The sequence below is a fragment of the Nipponia nippon genome, unplaced genomic scaffold (genome assembly GCF_047370975.1).
Source record: "Nipponia nippon isolate SJK-2023a ecotype South Korea unplaced genomic scaffold, ASM4737097v1 scaffold_3, whole genome shotgun sequence".
NCBI classification, from domain to species: Eukaryota; Metazoa; Chordata; class Aves; order Pelecaniformes; family Threskiornithidae; genus Nipponia; species Nipponia nippon.
Window position 1 is genome coordinate 122,366,196 of NW_028262347.1, and position 20,088 is coordinate 122,386,283.

The 20,088-nt window shown below is 42.2% G+C and overlaps 1 protein-coding gene across 1 annotated transcript; it reads left to right on the plus strand.

The window, feature by feature from the left end:
• The first annotated feature begins 348 nt into the window (after window positions 1–348).
• Window positions 349–15,386, plus strand: GPR26 (G protein-coupled receptor 26). The gene is made up of 3 exons (XM_009475752.2): window positions 349–1,203; window positions 7,268–7,381; window positions 15,149–15,386. The coding sequence occupies exons 1-3, from the start codon at window positions 536–538 to the stop codon at window positions 15,378–15,380; spliced, it is 1,014 nt and encodes a 337-aa protein (XP_009474027.1). The 5' UTR covers window positions 349–535; the 3' UTR covers window positions 15,381–15,386.
• Window positions 15,387–20,088: the final 4,702 nt, after the last annotated feature.

Consider the following 20,088-nt stretch of genomic DNA (forward strand, 5'->3'; position numbering starts at 1 on the left):
GCATGCTTTAATCCATTAATGGGGTTTTTATCTGTGATCATAAAAAGCAGGTTACATTCAGCCTGGAAGGGAGTGAGGGTTGGAGGAGAGGGGAGGGGAGAGAAAGAGCAAGAGAGAGAGAGAGAGACAGAAAGCAAGAGAGAAAGAGAGCACAATTCACTCGGTGAATTGCATGCAAGCTTTGGGCTGATAATTAGGGATCTCAGGAGAGCAGTTTCTCAGAATAACCTGCTCTCCTTCGAATGGACCGAATGGAGACAGTGGTTCAGTCCTGCTGATATTTTTTAAGCCCTCCTCGCAGTTTGATGGGCATTCCCAGTGCTTTTGTGCACGTCTCGGAAAGCGTTGACGTGGAAAGGAGCAGCGAGGAGGGGGAGGTTGGAGAAAAAAACTGCAGCTCTTCTAAAAATACGGAGGGCATGCAAGAGCGCGAGCAGGCTGGGGAGGAGGGCGAGGTGAGCGCGCCTCGCACCATGTTCCCCGGGTGCCGGCGCGGTGCAGTTTCGGAGATGTCCCTCCTGTGACTGGACGCACCATGAGCATCTGGGAGGTGATCCTGGCTTTCGTGGTGGTGGTGCTGATGCTCGTGGCCCTGCTGGCCAACGTGCTGGTGCTGATGTGCTTTCTGTATAGCGCGGACATCCGCAAGCAGGTTCCGGGATTGTTCATCCTCAACCTCACCTTCTGCAACCTGTTGATGACTGTTTCGAACATGCCCCTGACCTTGGCTGGGATCATTTACAAGAGTCAACCAGGAGGAGATGAGATCTGCCACGTTGTGGGCTTCCTGGAGACTTTTCTCACCACGAACTCCATGTTGAGCATGGCAGCTTTGAGCATTGACAGGTGGATTGCTGTGGTCTTCCCTCTAAGTTATCACTCCAAAATGAGGTACAGAGATGCTGCTCTCATACTGAGCTACACGTGGTTACACTCGGTGTCGTTCCCGATAGTGGCAGCGTCTCTCTCCTGGGTGGGTTTCCATCATCTCTATGCCTCCTGCACCCTGTACAACAAGAGACCAGAGGATAGGACACAGTTTGTGATTTTCACTGGGGTCTTTCACACCCTCAGCTTCCTCCTCTCCCTTATAGTCCTGTGTTTCACATATTTAAAAGTGCTGAAGGTGGCACGGTTTCACTGTAAGCGGATTGACGTGATCACTATGCAGACGCTGGTGCTGCTTGTGGACATCCATCCCAGGTAAGGTGCCTGTGTGCTCAGCAGGTGAGACTATTCACCGCAGAGGAAGCGAGGTCGGGTTCGGTGTTATGTTAAATGCAGTCTGTGCTGTATCACAGCAGGGGATGGGGAGGGGGAGAAAACAAGCAGCCTTGCTGCCAGTCTCTGTTCTGCATGTTTCTTTTTACTTGTCTTTATTTTTCCGGTTGTAGAAGCAGCTCTTCTTTGTTGTGCTTAAGTGCTTCTTTGGGGAGGGAGAGCAAAGAAACAGGCAGTTTTGGCTGAGCATGCACTTCCCTTTGAGACAGTGAGGAGACCACTGCCCTTTGTGCCCGAAGGTGGACTTAGTGGTAGATAGATTTGCATTTTTTGGCACTGTCAGCCCAAAACGTTGCTGGAACCCTGAGAAGGAGCAGGCTGAGGCTGCACATGTCCCTTCACTTGGAGTTCGGGAGGGAAGCTGGGCGCTGCGTCCCGCTCCGTCACCCGGTGGTTTCCCTATTGCTGTGCTTTCTATAACTATCTTTCCTGAAGGGAGAATTGTAAGGGAATAACATCTGCAAAACGCATATGCTTGAATGCCTATACTTAAATCCAAGTGAGAGAGACTTCAGTAGCAGTGTTAATATGACAAGCAAGGGATGTATAAAGTTCATTTCAAATGAGAGTCCTTAAGCACAGGAGGAGAAAAGTCTCCGGGGACTGGGAGGAGAATAGGCTTGAAGGCAAGCACCAAATGGGTATGAATGTGTGCTGGGATGCTGTGCAAAAGAGTCACGTCAGGGATTATGCACAAACTATAAATCTTGCCTGAATAGGCTATGTCTGGATCCGGAAGGGATGCAGATTTGGCTGGAGAAGGGAGGGTGGGACAGGGAGTTTTCCCTGGGTCAGTAAGGGGAGCATAGTGGTAAAGCTGAAGGAGAGAAAGCCTTGCTGGATGGAAGCCCAAGGGCGGTGCTGGACCGGCAGTGATCCAGGCGAGGAGCTGGGGAAGGTGCCCTGTGCACGGGGGAGGAGGACGTCAGTGTGTGCTGTGAGTACGCGATGGCTCTGCCCACGAGAAGCGGAGACGAGGGAATGGAGAGGACCAAAACAGGCAGAGTTGGAAGGATGTGGGACCGGGCTGGTGAGAAGGGAGCAGCAGGACAAGCCAGAGTGATCTGCCTGGGAAACAGGGATTTGAGAAATGAACCTGCATGGCTGAGGCAGGACGGAGCAGGACAGGGTGGCTGATGGATCAGCATGTCCTGGCTGAGGGCTGAGGGCTGAGAGGCTCTGATGAGCTGGGGTGGATGGGGCTAAGACCCAGCTATGACTGGGACGGGGTGGCAGAGTCAACGAGCGAGCTCTGGAAAGGGGAAAACTGAGGCACCGGTCACAGTGTGGAAAGAAATCAGCCTGGTTTGCTCAGAGGAACTAGTCTGGCTTAGGGCTTAGCGTGGCTGGAGCAGGTGATTGGAAAAGGAAGAATCTGATGGTTTTGCCTGGAAAAAAAGGAGAAAATGGTTTGGCTAGGTAGGGTGACAGAGCGGCTGTGAGGGCTGCGTGTGCTTCTTCGGAGACAGTCAGAGACTGGATCTTAAGGTTCAGACTGTCTCTGCCAGAGACTGAAGGGAAATGTCTTTCAGAAAAATGCTGGCAGCTGGCAGTGCAGGATGGTGTCTGATACGGGAGAAGAAATCTGCCTGGAAGAGAGGAAAGCCGAGAGCAGTTGAAGAGGGCAGTCCCCTGCCAGACACCCCCCCTGACCCCCCGTGCCACCCTTTGCTCTGCAGGCTGGAGGTGAACACCAGCCCTCTCCATTTGCAGCCAGCCAGGAGCAGAGCCGCAGGGCTGAAAGCACATGTGGCTGTCCTCAAAAAAAGGTCATATTTCGGGGAGTTCTAAGCCTAAGGCAAATAAGTCTGAAAGGATCAGGGCAGGACAGCACACTGTTAGAGGAACAGAAACATTTGCTCAAAATTCTCCAGTTAGGCTGTTTGATCTGTCTCTTGACCAAGAATGCGGAGCAGAACTTTGGGCAAGTCCTGTTACTGTTCTTGAGAAACACATGTATAAATCTTCCCTTATCCACCAAGTCACACAGAGGAAAAAACACCCTTCTGCCCTACGTGCTGTCTGGTTGCTAAACTGTGCCCCGACTGGTCTTAGCTCCTGCACACACCATGAGATGCAGTGGTTACTCCCAGGGCAGTGCCACAGACCCACTGGGGCTATTTGAAATAGCAATCGTAATGCCTAATGCTTAAAGTATGCCTGGACCGCACAGCAAAGCCTAGAAAAAGGGCAAAAATCTCAATGGCATTTCTCCTCCTCTGCATTTTTTCTGGTCCAGGTTAACATGAGGGTGTTCCTGTGTTTTGTAATCATCTCACTAAGGGGTGGATTAAGTGGGGCTATGGGTATGATACCTCCTTTCTTCAGAGGGGACAGAGTTGTATGGGCACTTTGCTGCGAGTAACCTGTATTACTAACCATTATTCATCTCTTGCATCAGGTTATTCTAGTGTTTTTCTCTAAGAAAGGAGAGTTTTAGCTTCTTTGCTAGACTAGAGAAATGGTGGCTGATTTGGCCCGTGGTGGTGCTGCCTTAACTGGTGACAGCTACTGCTGCTCCTAGGGTCAGATCTGGGATTGCCTGCCCTACTGCGAGAGCTGCACAAAGGCTGCAGGTCTCCTGGAGCAGGCAATCACGTTCATAAAGCTCTGACATAACAAAGGCATCGTTTGAAATATATAAGTGGTATATGTACAGGCGATTTCGGTATTTACTATAGTACCTAACAGCATAGACATGGGTGCTGGGAGAAGCCACATGAGAGAACAAAGTCTGTAATCCCACCTTAGACTACCCTGACTTTTCTGGCTTTTTGCATGGTCTAGTTTCAATGCTGAGAAATGTGTACGGACAATTTTCTGCTTCCTATGAGTTAGAATCCACCCGCAAGGGGGTCTAGCGACAGGCATTATGACAGATGGCTTTATTACCTGTGACTTGGAAAGACACAAGTGATCTTCTGAAGATCATTCAAGACGAGTACACAGAAAACCTCTAAATACCACACAAAATCGTGTGAATGTTTAGGGCACATGTCCTTTCAAGTTAGCTTAGGCATTTTTACTGGCTACTGCTTTTTCTTGACTTTGTTTTTAAGACCAAGGTATCTTAGGTATTGTGAGAGGTCTGGGCAAGACTTCACTTAAGTGCTTAACCCACGTGTTTCTTCATCCAAATTATCTATACCATCTTTTTGGTGTATCCAGCTTTACAGATCTTAAGGTCCAGTATCTCATAAACTTTGTTTAAAATACCAAACCTTCAAAGGGATATATCTCAGATTTTCCAGGATATGAAAATCTTTAAATGAAAGCTTAGTCAATAATCCAGTTCTATTACTAGTGTCACTAATGGAACTTGCATATATGTTCTTATCTTAGTGCATAAAAATGTGTGCAAAAGCAAAATACCCATCTGTGTACATTGTCTGTATGAAGGAATGAGATAAAATACCTTCCTCTGTGATGTGGTATTTAGTAGCTACATCTGGAAAGGCTGAAAAAAAGAAATTGGTTGAAGTCTATCAGGACTTCCCGAGTCATGTATGAGCTCCAGGAGTCAAAGGCAGCTTTGTATGTGCCAGTAGGGAAAAGATATAACTGGAGAAACTGTTAGAGACAAAAAATACACCACCCTCTGCACCCTAACAACACCCTAGTTGAACCTACTTTGGAGACTTCTTTTCCTATATCGCCGTGTGCCTGCGATACTATGAATTTAATAACGCAGGTCTTAAGCAAAGCTGTTGAACCTCTAAGATCATCTGTCTGCACCTAAAAATACTCCAAGTTCTCCAGCTCTTGCAGAACTGAAACCACATAGGTTCCCTTGAAAAGGTGGATTTTTTTTTCCTTCTCAGCTGTCATTTCTTGCTGCAAATAACTCAGACATAGAACATGTAACACTTTTAGATGTGTTTGCATTCTACTTAGGCATATTCTTTAAGAGTGAGATGATTTGTTATTTCAAGCAGAAAAACCTTTTCCTCTAGTATTTTGTTCATTTTGCCATCATGGTAGCTGCTCTGGGGACTGGCAGCGTAAGCCCATATATAAAACAGATCAAAGGAAACATGTTTTCTTTAACACAACCAAGAGGTAACATAAGAACCCACCGCCGCAGGGATCATCGAAGCACACCGAGATCCTGAGGACGTAATGTGTTTAGATGATGATCAAACATTTGCAGGTACAGCAAACAATGTGAGGGTATGGCCATAAACCTCGCAGCTATTAACATATGTGAGTGGGGAACCTGGCAGTGAGTCACCAATTACGAATTTACAATAAAAACAGAGACCACTGCCAAGCAGTTACAAAATGCAGCACATGGGCCAGACCATTCGGTTTGCCCAAGCTGTGTGATTGCTTTACCACGGGACCTATGCAATGAGGCAACACGTAGCAGCACTGCTATATGCGTAGAGAGGGATTTCAGGAGTGCAGTCTGGCTTTGGTTTTGCTCTTTCCCAAAGGGACTAGTTCAGGTACAGATGGCCCTGAGGCTCTGGGAGATGCCACCAGTGCTGCCCATCCAACCCACCTGCCTGGAGAAGACTGTAACTCATCCATTTCCCTCAAAATGAAGGACATGGACCTGTTGGAACAGGTCCAGAGGAGGGCCACAAAAATGCTCAGAGGGCTGGAGCACCTCTGCTATGAGGACAGGCTGAGGGAGCTGGGATTGTTCAGCCTGGAGAAGGGAAACCTTATTGCGGCCTTTCAGTACTTAAAGGGGGCTTATAAGAAAGATGGGGACAGACTTTTTAGCAGGGCCTGTTGCGATAGGACAAGGGGTGATGGTTTTAAACTAAAAGAGGGGAGATTCAGACTGGATATAAGGAAGAAATTTTTTACACTGAGGGTGGTGGAACACTGGAAGGGGTTGCTCAGAGAGGTGGGAGATGCCCCATCCCTGGAAACCTTCAAGGCCAGGCTGGATGGGGCTCTGAGCAACCTGATCTGGTTGTAGATGTCCCTGCCCATTGCAGGGGGGATGGACTGGATGGCCTTTAGAGGTCCCTTCCAACCCAAAGCATTCTATGATTCTATGAAAATGCACAGCCAGCAGAGGAGTTACACAAGTGGGTAGAGAAGGAGCATAGGTTTTCATGTTATCACTCTTTTGGCAAGCAAATATGCTGATTTCAAAGGGGATTTCCTGCAATGGAAGCGTGGTCTTAGCCCCATGCTCCCATCACCTTGCTGGCACAAGGGTCTTAGCAGTGAGACCACCACTGGGAAATTCAAAGGAGAAGCTCTTGTCCTAAAATGCCACAGGTAGGAAAAAAACCCAGGGTGTGACTAATTTGTATCTGTTTAGTCGGGAACGAGGCTGGTTTGAGGCAAGGAGTCAGAACATCACGGCGCTGTGGATTTGCTACATAATTCCTGGCTTTGCGAAGCATTCAGCACTGCGGCCGTGCAGAGCTGCGCAGGCTGCTGTGAGATTTATGGCCACACAGTTCACAGCAATGGGATATAGTGATTGCTCCAACGTTGGACTGAATGTTCAGAGCATGTTTTTTTCCCCCGTTATGATTTCATTGTGGTTTATTGCTTATCTTGCTGGGAAGTTTCTCCTGTCTAAGATAGCGGTGTTGGGATTGCTGTTTCTAGGGATGTAGCTGCTGCCTACCCCACTCTGGATATTTTCCACAGCTCTGAATATCATGAGACAAACTCTGGCCTGCAAATACAGCTTACAGTAATTCAAAAAGGAGCTGCAACTGAATTCAAGGCTGAATTCTGCCAATTTGACTATTTATAAATCATTTTAATGGGGGTGTGTGCATATAAATATATAATCATGTATTTCTCAGTAATTGTGTTTGGAGGATAAGATGATCATACAATGCATTAATACTTGGTATTGTCCCCTATAAATGCAATGCACCCAGTATTGGCTTATGTGAATACAGCACTTACTGAAACGATTGATTTCCGTCATTCCATAAGTAAAGCCATTAAAATCTGCTACCTGATGTTATGATTCATGTTCTTGTTTGTGTTGAATGTCACACAGTGTAAGAGAGCGTTGTCTAGAAGAACAAAAGAGACGGAGGCAGCGAGCAACAAAGAAAATAAGTACCTTTATTGGTACTTTTATACTTTGTTTTGCACCTTATGTAATTACAAGGTAAGTGTGAACCTACATACTGGAAAAGACTACCGAAGTGCACTCTTAACTCGGTGAAGTAGGGCACGCTGAGCCGGGAAATGATTCAAGTCTCCTGTGAAAATTTCGTGCACCGTTTCCTCTCCTATGACAGAGATTGCATGTACTGAGCTAACAAAACTGTATAAAATGCCATAGCACTTACTTGATACAATCCTGATGCAGTCTGGAGGCCAAACGCCGTTCAGTCAGTCCAGTTGATTTGTTGGTCGCATGGGAGTGATTTAGGAAGCCACTCCACAGGATTTTGCCGACTTTTTTGGGCTCAAGTAGTCACCTACTCCTCAGATTGCTGCCTGGGTCAGGGGGTGATCTGCAGGCAAAGACACTTGTCTCAATAGGTCAGACTGTAAAAATCTGGCCAGACAAGATCCAACTGAGGTGAGAGCATGGTCCACCAGCTTAAATGATAGTTTTGTCTGACTGGATAGAGTTTATTAGTCATAAACATCAAATATCAAAGCTGTTCTGGCTCCTAACTAAAAAAAATTCTTGTGATTTATGGTCAGAAGTCCTTATCTATCTACTAGCTTATCTTTGGAAATGGCTCCTGTGGGAAACACAACATTACTCCTATGAAACAGAAAGTATTAGAAAGTGAGTATATCCAGAAAAGTGTTATCTAGTTGTTGAAGGAAATTTATGACTTGCATTCCTTATTAAAAGACTCTGGAAAAACCAAAATGCTGCTGTGCAGAACACAAAAAGAAAAAATACTTTTAAAGTCTCACCTATTCCAGTACTATCAAATAGAAATTACTGGGGCTGACATCAGTCAAACTCAGATCCATCATAAAAAAAATCATTGAAAAAGCTGAATTAAGACTCAGTATAAGTGGGCATGTAGCCATCCCCAAGTTTTTCCAATGCAGGGTAATATCCTGAATTTCTATTATTTCTAACAAAACAACTCACAAGGTCTTGCAGTCTCCTGGTAAAAATGGAACCTGCATGTCACATTGATTTGATGTTCATGGTAATAACTGCTAATTGATTCATACCGTTTGTTTGTAACAGTGTTGCGAATGCGGCCGCAACAATGTCGCGACTACACTGCAACAATGTTGCAAATACGCCGCAACAATGTTGCGGATACACGGTAACAATGTTGCAAACGCACAGCAACAATGTTGCGAACGCACAGCAACAATGTTGCGAACATGACCGCAACAATGTTGCGAACATGACCGCAACAATGTTGCAAATTCGGCTGTAATGATGTTGCAAACACACTGTAACAATGTTACTAGCTTTACTTTCATTTAGTAGTCACAAGAAGACGCTCCACCCACACACTCTAAAAGGGTATGAAAGGATTTACAATTACAAGCATTCAGCCTTAGTTCTCAGTCTAGAAGATATTAGAGTATTTGTTTCATGACAAATGGTTAAATTGCGTTTTATGTTGGGTCTCTGAACTTAATGAAAACCGTCACAGCCACAGAATATCTTGCAGCTCTGTCCTGAGCGATGGTGAGTGCTCTAACCGGGACTGTCAGAAGTATTTTTGGGCTTCTCCGTAGGCATCTCAGCCCAGCATTCAGGCACCACCTCCTCTTAACTCTGTGGCATCCTAATTTGTGTCCCAGTAGCCCTAAGATACAGAAAAGGGGTTAGAAAAATCCTGAGCCTCCTCTCTTTCGTCCATACAAGGATGACTTAACTGTTCCCCTGAGCCTTCAGTCTGTTGAGGACTAATAGCTTTGCTGCAGAGCGTGACTATGAGAGGAGTGAAGACGAAGGGTCTCAAATGCATGAAGAGTGCTTGAAGGCTTGGGCACTGGCCAGGCGTGCCAGGTGGGGCAAAGGCTGTTGCTTTCCTGGCCTTTTCAGTTCTGACACGCCTAGGGGATCACTGCGCAACAGTTCTGATCTAGGGGATCACTGCACAACAGGCTACGGGGAATTCCCTCGGTAGCTACCTGAATCCCCCTCGAGACCTTGCTGGCACCACACCGCATGGAGAGGTATTTGAGGACATGCATTACTGTGCTTCCCTATGCCTCACACATACAGCCGAGGGTGCTGAAGTCAAGGGGATCAGGAGGCTTTTGAGCTTAATTATGATTTTCTGGGCTATGTCCAGTGCTTTGCATTCACAGGGTAGAAGCAATCAATCACAGTTCAAGGCAGTGAACAGAAGATAGCCCATGAATTGTATTGCTCAGCCTCTCATTTGGCCAGCCAGCTCTAATTGGCAATATGCTTAAATTAACCATGCTTTTAAGTACTTCATGAATTGAGGCCTGAAAGCAGCAGATCACAAGGCTTTACTACAACAATATCTTTCTGCTTCCACACTAAAAACGAATAGTTCTCTCTAGCAATTCCATGAACCAGTGAAGGAGTTGTGCTTATAACCCCAGCCAGATAAATTCTTCTCTGGGTAAAACAGGGTTTTTCAGAGTACATTAAGGTAAAAATCAGATTAGGCAGCTCTTTTATCAAGAAAACACCCTTCTAATTAGTTCAGTGGCTGGCCTTAAGTAGTATACCAGTAGAATCTGATTCTTCTCGATTCGTTTCCACATACCAGTATGACAGATGTATTACCCTGTATTATTTATTTCTAGGCATAGCTTGTCTCTTCGTTTGTAAAAATTCTATTAGTACACATCTGTTCTTTTGCTATATTTATCATTATGCGATTAAATAACATTGTTCAAACCCTATTTTCTCCAAGGACCTTTTTCATAAGAAAAATTAAAATAAGTCATACCAGTTTCTAATATTAATTTCCAACTCCAGGCATTTCATACTGAAATACAAAACTTTGCTCATGTAAGTTAATAAGTGCTGTCAGCGTGTGAGGAATTTGGCTTTAAATTAAAAATCCTGAAGTAATATCAGAAAGAAGTTCATAGCCCCAAGCCCTCAGGTTAGAGAGGAAGATGGCGGCACAGGCAGAAGAAGATTAAAATTCTCTTGTATCATCTCTGGGGGACAAGGGGTGAAGAAACTGTGTTTTTAAAGTGGTTGCCTGCCTTCTGCCTGCAGATCCTGCTCAGGTAGACAAGCCAGTTCAGAACCCCTCTGCAAGTTATGTTCTTGCCTGTCTGGGCATATAAATGCATGATTTTCCTATGTAATCTTACGTTGACATATGCGAAGAAAGTGGCCTTCTAGTCTTCATCAAAAGCCTCAGCTGATGTGAAGTAGAGGTATTTTCCTCCTGGACAGAAAAGCCTTTTGGTACAAGCTGGACAGTGCTGCTTGCTATCCTCATATCTCTGTGCTGACAGCTGGTTCCTGCAGCTCTGGGGAACAGCAACGGCTAAAAGCAATGGCTTGCAAGGTTTGCTGCAAGAGATTTGCAAGATTAGCTACAAGAGTCCAAAAGTCTTCTTCCTTACGGCAGCTGGCCAGCTGTAATACATGCACAACTTAAGAGGCAAAACTGGCTAAGGGTAAACCAGCTAGCAATCACTGCGATCTCATTTTTGTATCAAGAAGCAATCATTAAAATAGGGCTTTTTCACTAGCAAGACAGCATACAAAAGATTCAGTCTACCAAGCAATAAAGTGAAAATAAAGTAAAATCAACATCAAGATGAAACTCATGGTCAGCTTATTCACATCATTAACACAAAAGAAACAACTAAGGCCTAATTCTGATACTCTGGGACTTGAGGGGGGAAAAAAATCAGAATTAGACCCAAACAGAAATGTCAGGAATGCAAGCTTAAAGAGCTGATCCAAATTCTTGGGGAAAGGACTGATTTCTTCTTGTGACAACTTCAGCATCTACCAGCTCCAAAATGCAGTGCCAGCTTTGTTTGACTCCTGAACAACAAGACATTTTATCTTGTTTGAGACTCTGGTCTATTCAGAATTTTCTACATAACTCAGTTAAGTTCTCAGGTTTAAGCAATGCACAACAGATATGTTGCCATTGGACATATACACATTCAGTAAAATATTTTACTAAAATGATACACTGCACATGTATATAAAGGGTTTTCAGTGTGTATTATCTGCATAAAAGATCAAGGTCTTAATCTTCAATATAGCATTCCCATCTCTTTACTGAAAGTGAAATAAAATCATTGGATAGCCATTGACATGACACATGCTACAGAATTATAAGTTTCTAAAATATTAACAAAGTATCACAGTAAAACAGCTTATAGCTTTGAAATAAAAAGGTATTGAAGACAGACAGTAGAAGAGTGGCTTATGAAAGCAAGATAGGGAATTATGTAGTTGACACTGTAGAATTTAATTTACAGGTAGCACCGAAATAGTAATGCTCCTTCACTGAATGTGTCTTCTTTTCGGCTGAAACTTTTCATGAAAATTAAAGCTATGCATATAATTTCCGTCATAAATGAGAAACAAAACCCTCTTTCAAAGGCAATAAAGTATGCGATATGCCTTGACAGACTGACATTTAATTGTACATGAATTGGAATTGCATAGCTTAGGGTTTGTCTGCGTTTCTGTGTTTGCTGCTTGATATCTGCAAAAGTAATTTACTATAAAAAAATAATACACAAGAATTGCAAAATGTGTAACTATGAAGGACACGTAGGGAATATAATCAAAGAAAATATTTAAATTTCTGTTGATAAAAGTGTAGGCTTTCCAGCTGATCAGTCAATTAAGGTAAAATTACCAGGTCTAGGCTTGCAACCCTGAAGTGTCTGTTTGATATGCTCTAAATGGAGATTGTTAACATCTCGTAGAACTGATTGACAGACACTCAGGCACAAATTTGTCATATTTTGGTCATTCAAGGCATCTACTGAATTTAATTAAAATTAATCAAATTCACATGTGTAAAGCATTTGGTAAAAGTAAATCAACCAGATGAAAGTCAACATGATGAAATTCAAAATGCAAAGAAGGCATCAAATGCGTGGAGTGGAGAATAACAAGAAGAAGGATGGCTCATGGTAGATTACAAAGTAAATATGACTCAGTAGATGATTAATTTCCCAATAGTCAATTCTCATTTTAGAGCATACTAGCGTGGGTGTCATAAGCTACGTATTATTAAACAAGAGAGAATACACCAGATGAGACCCCCCGGCAGCTTGAGTAGATGATAATTATGTCTGAGTTTGGATCCTACTTTGTAAGAAAGATATCAACTATGATTTACAAGGAGAGGTTAAAAGAACAGCATTTGTTTAGTCAAGACGAAAGGAGAGAGAAATAGGACAGACAGCGGTTCTTTGGTATCTCAAAGCTGCTTACAGTGATCAGCCGAGCCAAGTGGCACCAGTGGAGTGGCAAGAGCAATTCCCAAATATTTTCATGGAACATAGCCTGATCACCTCAACTGTCTTGCACGTCTGCGAGCCCAAAGAGTATTTTGGTTAACATCACCACCCCTAAAAGCAACATTGTACAGGTGTGTCTCGCCTCCAATGGGAGTGACAGACAAAGTGATCAAATTGCTAGCACAAAGCACACAAACCTATTCTCAGTATTAGGATTGCCAATACCATGACAGGGGCTAAAGCCCCAGCACTGGCTGCAGACCCGTGGTGCTAAGCCCAGTGCACATATCCAGGGAGAAACAGTGCTTTTGCCATGGAGTTTGCGGTCTAGGCAAACCAGAACGGAGAGAGAAGATAGAAGCTCGTAGTCAGTGCGTAAAAAATTAAGGCTCCTTAGTCCCACTTTTGTGCTCAGCTGACTGGACCATGCCATCTGCCAGTGTTATTTTAAACAACACGATGTAGTGAAAGTTCACAGAATGAGAATAAGATGACTGAGGAAAAAAAATCCTCATCTCTACACTGCTTGAAGTACCAACACTGTTGTCGTTGCTGCTGCAGGAACCACACTTCAGAGTGCTCCTTGGAAATGGTGCTTTGTCAGAAGAAACACCAGCAACTGAAGTATTTTTCAGGCAGGTTTAAGAGCACTTGCTGCTGAAGACAGTTTCAGCAAAGATCTTACTTGCCATCGCATAGTGGAGCTCTCTAGCAGCACATGCAGTTGTTTGTCCTCTAGAAAAACTAATAGTTTTTCAACAGTGTAGAGACATACTGAGCAGAACTGCCTTTCAGTGTTGCTCAAAGACATGAGGAAAGAAAACCTTGTGGAGTTATTAGTATTTCACTGGCAAAAATACTCTGTCTCAGTACAAAGTGAACTATCTGTGCTGGTGTAAGCACGAGGAGGATATAAAGCTCTCCCCTCTCTCCCTCCCTCCCCTGACGAGTTAAAAGTTTTGCCTTACTAAATTTGCTGCAAATGTATATGTTTGGCCTTTAATCTGACCTGTTTTTAAAATCAAGATACATTATGTCACCTCTCAATGATGAATTTTCCTTCCTTGTGTGCTTCTCCTACAACGCAGACGAACTGTTTAAAAGCACTGAACTCTCTCTCTAGGAGCTGGACTGGCTAAGAAAGCTAGACAGCGCTGGTGAGGTGGTTTCTCAGATACTCTAGAGGGGACCCAGAATCACGAGTTCAGACTAGATGCTGGATTTTTAGATAGCTAATGGTAGGGGAACATGACTCCCATGAGACCGAGCGATGGCACTTTGTGTCCCGATCTCAAACTTTAGTGCTTAAAGTATGGTTTATCACCAATGTTTAAAAAATTATGTTAGGGTATGCAGAAATAATTTTTTACCATACTTGTGGTTAAATTTGCTGTGTATGATGGATTCAATGGTGGCAATAAATGTGAAAGTCATCAGGAAACATACCTGGGAAGATTATACTCCTTTTATTCCCTTTAGAGATATGGTAAGTCTGTGATGAACTTCAGCTGTCAGAAACATGACCTTATGACACACACTACTAGAAAAATGCACAAAACAAAAGTATTAAATGAATAAAAAAAAATAAGTGAAGTGTTACTATATAACAAGAGATCTTATTAGGACTGAAAACCCTAGAGTCATCAGAGAAAGTAACACACATTGTCTGTATAGATAAGTTTTACCACAGAGACTAAAAGTGTAATGGTTCAGGATATGTTATGTAGGAAATGATTTTATGAGTAAATGCTGCATGATATTTTTCATCAGCAGTGAACTTTACGTGAAATGTTGACCTGCTTACCGGACCATGATCCCAAACATGGTGTTCACTACATAATAAAAACAGGGCTAGGTTACAGTACTCTACGGAGCGGGTGCCCTTTTATCAAGTATCTTGATGGCCTGAGTGAGCCAGAGAAGTTGAAAACCCAGCTCTACATCAGAGATTTGGACTCAGTTTTTAGTCTCCAAAAGGTGTATTCAAATAACAAATAAATAGGCTCTTTTGAAGACTGCCTCATATCCTGATGGAGCTATTCCATTTTGCACTAAATTCTTCAACATTTATTGAGGCAAATGATCAAAAGAGCCTTTTAGGAGGCAAGGCATCCAAGGTCCACTTCCAGCCTCAGTAAATGTACAGCTAAACATACAGAGTCAAGGATGCCTTGAAGTTTGGAGGTCAAGCCACTCTGACAGGAGCTGTGTGGTCCCATCCTTGGGAAATGGACCTCAAGTTTATATTTGCAGTCTTAGAAATGTATAAGGGGAGGACTACATTCACATTTTCATGAGTATGGCTTGCTTTTCTTTTGCTTTCTTGCAGTTGCCCAGGAATAAATTGGGTTGGTTTTTTTTGGTGTTGGTTTTTTTGTTTGGTTTTTTTTTTTGGTTTTTTTTTGTTTTTTTTTGGGTGGGAGGTGTCATTGGCTTACAGTTGTGCTGTTGTTCCATGTTTTTAATAGGAATATTCACTCTTTCAACCTTCCTCTTTCCACAGACTAGTTGAATTATCCTCTGTTGTCCACATCAATTCCCACTGGGGAATCATTTCCAAGTGCTTAGCTTACAGCAAAGTTGTTTCAGACCCTTTTGTGTACTCTCTCCTACGGCACCAGTACAAGAAGACATGGAAAGACATCATAAACAAGATCCTCAAAAGAAGCTCCATCAATTCCTCTGCCCTGACAAGCGAATCGCACAATCGGAATGTATTGCAGCTGAACGAATGAGGAGCCTGGTATGGCACCTACAAGACATATAAAATGATATATGGGAAACAAAAGTAACTGGCCTATCCCTAGTAGCTCTCCTCAGCTGTCAAGGTTTCGGGAGGCAGCCATGGACAGGTTGAAGGCCAGCCCGTGTCCCTCCAGTAGCCCATGTAACACCTAAGGGAGGCAGGCTGCTTTGTACCTCCTGCCTCCAACTAAAAGAGTGCTATTGATCTGTGGTCATGCAGGCTTCACAAGTACAAATCTCCCATTGATTTCCATCAGCAGTTACACATACATAGAGAGTAAAAAGCTAGTCCTCAGCAGAAGGACTCATGAACATAATGGGAGCAAACCGGTACCATCATAAGGTCATTCTAAAAAGCTGCACAGGGATATTTGGGCTGTACTTTTCACTGGCTGCAGGTGACGCTCCCTCTGATGGAGCTGCCAACCTGGTTTTACAAAAACCACCCCAACCTTGTTGCTTGAGAGAAAAACTCTTAATAGGAAAAGCTATTAAGAAAAATCTTTACCTAGATACTCGTAGAGTGCCCAACATAGCTTTCAATCTCTTCTGATACACATTTTTTGAACAATTCTGTAGAATTGAAGGAAGAGAAAAATCACTTTTGAAGTACACTACAGGCTGGATTCAGCCGTGTCTTCTCTAAGTTTTTTAGGTAACTTTCACAGAATCCCATTAGTTTTGTCCCCATTAAATTTCAGAAAAATAAAAACGGCAGAGAGGATGGAAAGGTCAGGATGCCTCCTGCCTACCTTCCAGTGTATCTGAGCTATAAAGAGATGGATTTTGCCCAAAGCTGCAGAACCGGGCCCTGTGTCCGGGGCAGGGGGGAATCTCTTTTTCTGAGGTGTTATTAATCATGTTTTTTTCCTACAGATATGTTACTTAAAGGAAAGATGAGCCGAAAACTGAGTTTAAAAGTATAATTTCCAAAGCAAGTGGAACAAAAATAATAGACTCCCTCCCCACCATGAAAATGCAGCCAATAATCTGAACCCACACCTAAACGTGCAGATCTCAGGAGGTTTCAGTATAGATCTTTACAGCTCTAGATTGCAGCTATGCATAGTAACTTTATTAACATTTACCATGCATTCAGTTCAGCCTGCAGCTAACATAGGCCTAAATACCAGTAACATTTTCAAAACCAGGACAATCCTACATGTCACACTTCTTCAGACACTGCCACAGTATCTTAATTTTCGTAAACATTATTTAGTTCACTGTAAGTACAACTACAGCTGGTAGATGTCTTCACAACTGTCACATAGACACATGATGCTGAAGCCATCCTCCAGTGACTCATGAAGAATTACTTTCCTGGGTAATTTTCAGTGACTTCTCTCTCAATTCAGTGAAAACACTATGAAATCAGACGGTTTTTCAAGTGTTTTCTTACTAATTAAGCTGTAGAAGATGAAGAGCAATAATTAATCAGTTGTCATTTCTGTTGTTATGTTTTTTAGGAATAATCAATTTCTAAAACAACTTGCATCAACAAAATGTGTTGTCCTCAATCTCTTAAAATTAGTTTCAGGTGAAGAACTGTTGGTTTCAAATGCTTCACATTTATACTTTGATTGGCAAAAGACTTACTACCAATTCTGACCTTAATTCTGCACACATTTTTCTCCAGAAAGTGACTTAAAGTGCATAAGACAACAGCAAGTTAACATCAGAAATTAAATTAATTTTTGCTGGGTAGCTCAAGAAATATTCTGCCCATTGGCCATAAAGTACACAGTTTCTTTTTTGAGGGTAAATGGCAAATATATGCCCAGATTTTGAATGGTCTTGGTTAATTGGGCTTCATGCATGCAATGGCAGCTTAAATAACAGCTGAGATAGCTGGCTATATCACCACCTATCCTTGCTCATATTCTGACTGTCAATACCATATTGAGAAAATAAGGCTGTGAGTACTAAAAATGTGGGATTACTTTTTAGTTACCATCTCCTGTGTCTCCCAGGCAAAGGGCACTGTTTGGTGCCTATAGCTCTGTAGAATCCCTGACAGCAAAGGTTAATGGGCTAAATTAGCATGGTCCCTATCACTTCTGCTAAATGATCAATATCAGTCTTTTTGCAAACATCAGCATACTCCATTTTGCAAGCTCTACCATGAATATGTCTTTGACAGAACAGACATTATGGCAACTACAATTTCCTTCATACCTTGAAAAAGCATCTGCTGAAGTTTCTGGCCAGTGATTCAAAGCCCAGAGAGGTAACTCAGTGAGGGGCTTCACCCCAAAGTCAGTGAACGTGGTGCAATAGCTCCGTTGTTGGTCTGAGTTGTAGGCATGGTACTACAGCTGCAAGGAAGCATGTTAATCTATGAATTTCATTGTCACCTGCTTTATAAATGGAAGAATTAACATAACAAAGATCATCAGCTACCATGTAAATAAAAATGTTCAGCTTAACCACTAATTTTAGTTATAAAAAAATAACATAATTACAATAAAATATACACACAAATATAGTTAGAGAATTTAAGTAAGTTTTTACAACACCGCATTCAAAATTAGACCTTAGCCAGATTAAATAGTCTACCTCATCTTAATCATTTCAATTCTTAGGCTTAACATAATTTTCTCAGGTGCATTAGATAAAAACACCCAGTTCAATACTTGTTTCTTAAGGAATTCAAGTAATTTTGATGACTTGATTGTATCAGAATACAGGGTATTAGAAAGTTAATTATTAGTGAGTTTAAAAAGACAAAAAGCTCTGTATCAGATTGTTATACGTTTTACTAAGACCACTTTTACTTAAGTGAAATGCAACAGGATGATTGTTAAAGTCCACAGTTCTCAACTTATGCATGGCGCTGCTACCAAAGTCAATGGGAGGTTTGTATGTTGATAAACCTAGCCCCAGAAGGATTTCAAATTTTAAATCAATTATTCAAATAGAGTAAGATAATTTCCCAGAAAAAAAAAAAAAAGAACAAAAACCCAAACATGGTACATTTCAGATGGCTAGTAAAAGGTGGAGAAGAATACAGCATTGAACTTGTCTCATTATGCTTGTGTATCACAGTCAGTCACTGGTTGATTTATGTGTCACCATGAGCAATAAATCTCTCCCCTTGTATGTGTTTAAAAATTTGTCTTTCTTTCATGGTGCCTTTCTTCTAGAATTAATTTTATAACAGAGAATAAATATGATTTCCCCTTACTTACATCAGCTCTCTGACACGTTGTCATATTTCTACCATCTGAAGCAAGCGAGAGTTGTAAATGCTGGTGCTTGACAAACTGACTCAGTATACAAAATAAAAGTAATACCCTAACATTTCCTGATGACATTTTATAAGATACTAGAAATATGATACTGTGGCTCATTAAGTGCTAGATATTCAGCTGAATTCTTATAGGCAACTGGCAAAATTTTCTAAAATGTGTATCTAAGTGATGTATGTAGATATGAGTAACTATCTGTCTGCTGAGTATTATACCTACTATACAACACTTTGACTCTAATGAGTTAGAATAATGATGGTAAATGTAATGCACAATACTTTATTATCTCGGATCATGAAGCGGAACTGTTCTCTTGTCCAACACGAATGCGCGCGCGCGTCTGTGTGTGATTTTCCATTTGTTATTTAAATATTTTTGAAAAAGTTTGTAAATTATGGCTACAATGTGTGCCCAAAATATGGAACTGCATGTGCAAAAACTGTGCAGCTGCTTAGGCAATATGCAGTTTTCTGTTTGTTGGTATCTGTGATCCATATGCAATATCTATTTCTCACACGCATGTTCAATTAACATTTTCTTCCTATCTTGTAAAATTGGCAGGCAGAACATTGGCAGATGATTAAGAGAATAGTCCGCTATGTCATTTTGCGGATTCTGAGCTTTTTCCTCTGTTCATTTTACAGTTATTTATATAATCTCAGAGCCCTAACTGAACTAGGATCCTGTTTTATGTTATGTTTTTAAACCAGTTTAAATGTGAAGATCTGGGCAATTGCATTTGTCAAAAACTATGAGAGACTGACAAGAGTTTATTGAATAAATAATAAGTACCAGGTCCTCTCCTGACATAAACCAACATAATAGTTGGTTCTTTCACCTGAGGATTGGGTCCCATCAGATAACTATATCCAGGTTTTATAGATCTGTCTTCTAAATGTGTAGGGCCCTGTTTTCGTGGTATTTACAAATGGAAAGACATAAACAGGATTTAGTGAGCTCCTGATGTGCATACTTGCCCGCTTGCAATGTCAGGCAACCACATGACTCTTCTCTAAATAAGTTCTATCCCTATTTTTGCTCTTCGAGTAAAAGACCCCAACAATCTCTTTTCAATGGCCCTTAATCAGACTTTTATAACCTCTCTTATATCTGAAAAAAATCAAATCTAATTATTAAAAAAGTTCCAGACAACTTCTGCAGCAGTAGCCACGCATATCACAGCATCCCAGAACAGCTGAGGTTGGAAGGGACCTCTGGAGGTCACCTTATCCAGCCCCCCAAGAGGCACATCACTGCTTCTTCTTGTAGTTCACTCTCAGTTTTGCCAATGCATCTGTTTGCTCTGCAATAGTGCTGGGAAATGAGCCTAGTTCACTTCAGGTCAACAATAAAATCTTCCTGGAAATAATTCTTTTTAAAAAAATAATAAATCTTAGACTTAACTTCAAAACCAGCTGCATCAGAACAACTTTAGAGGTTACAAAACCGG

Bases quoted from the DNA above. Each gene is read 5' to 3' on its own strand.
- GPR26 (XM_009475752.2), top strand. From the start codon at position 536: ATGAGCATCTGGGAGGTGATCCTGGCTTTCGTGGTGGTGGTGCTGATG. The intron at 1,204-7,267 runs GTAAGGTGCCTG...AATGTCACACAG, and splicing joins CTTGTGGACATCCATCCCAG to TGTAAGAGAGCGTTGTCTAG. The intron at 7,382-15,148 runs GTAAGTGTGAAC...CTCTTTCCACAG, and splicing joins GCACCTTATGTAATTACAAG to ACTAGTTGAATTATCCTCTG.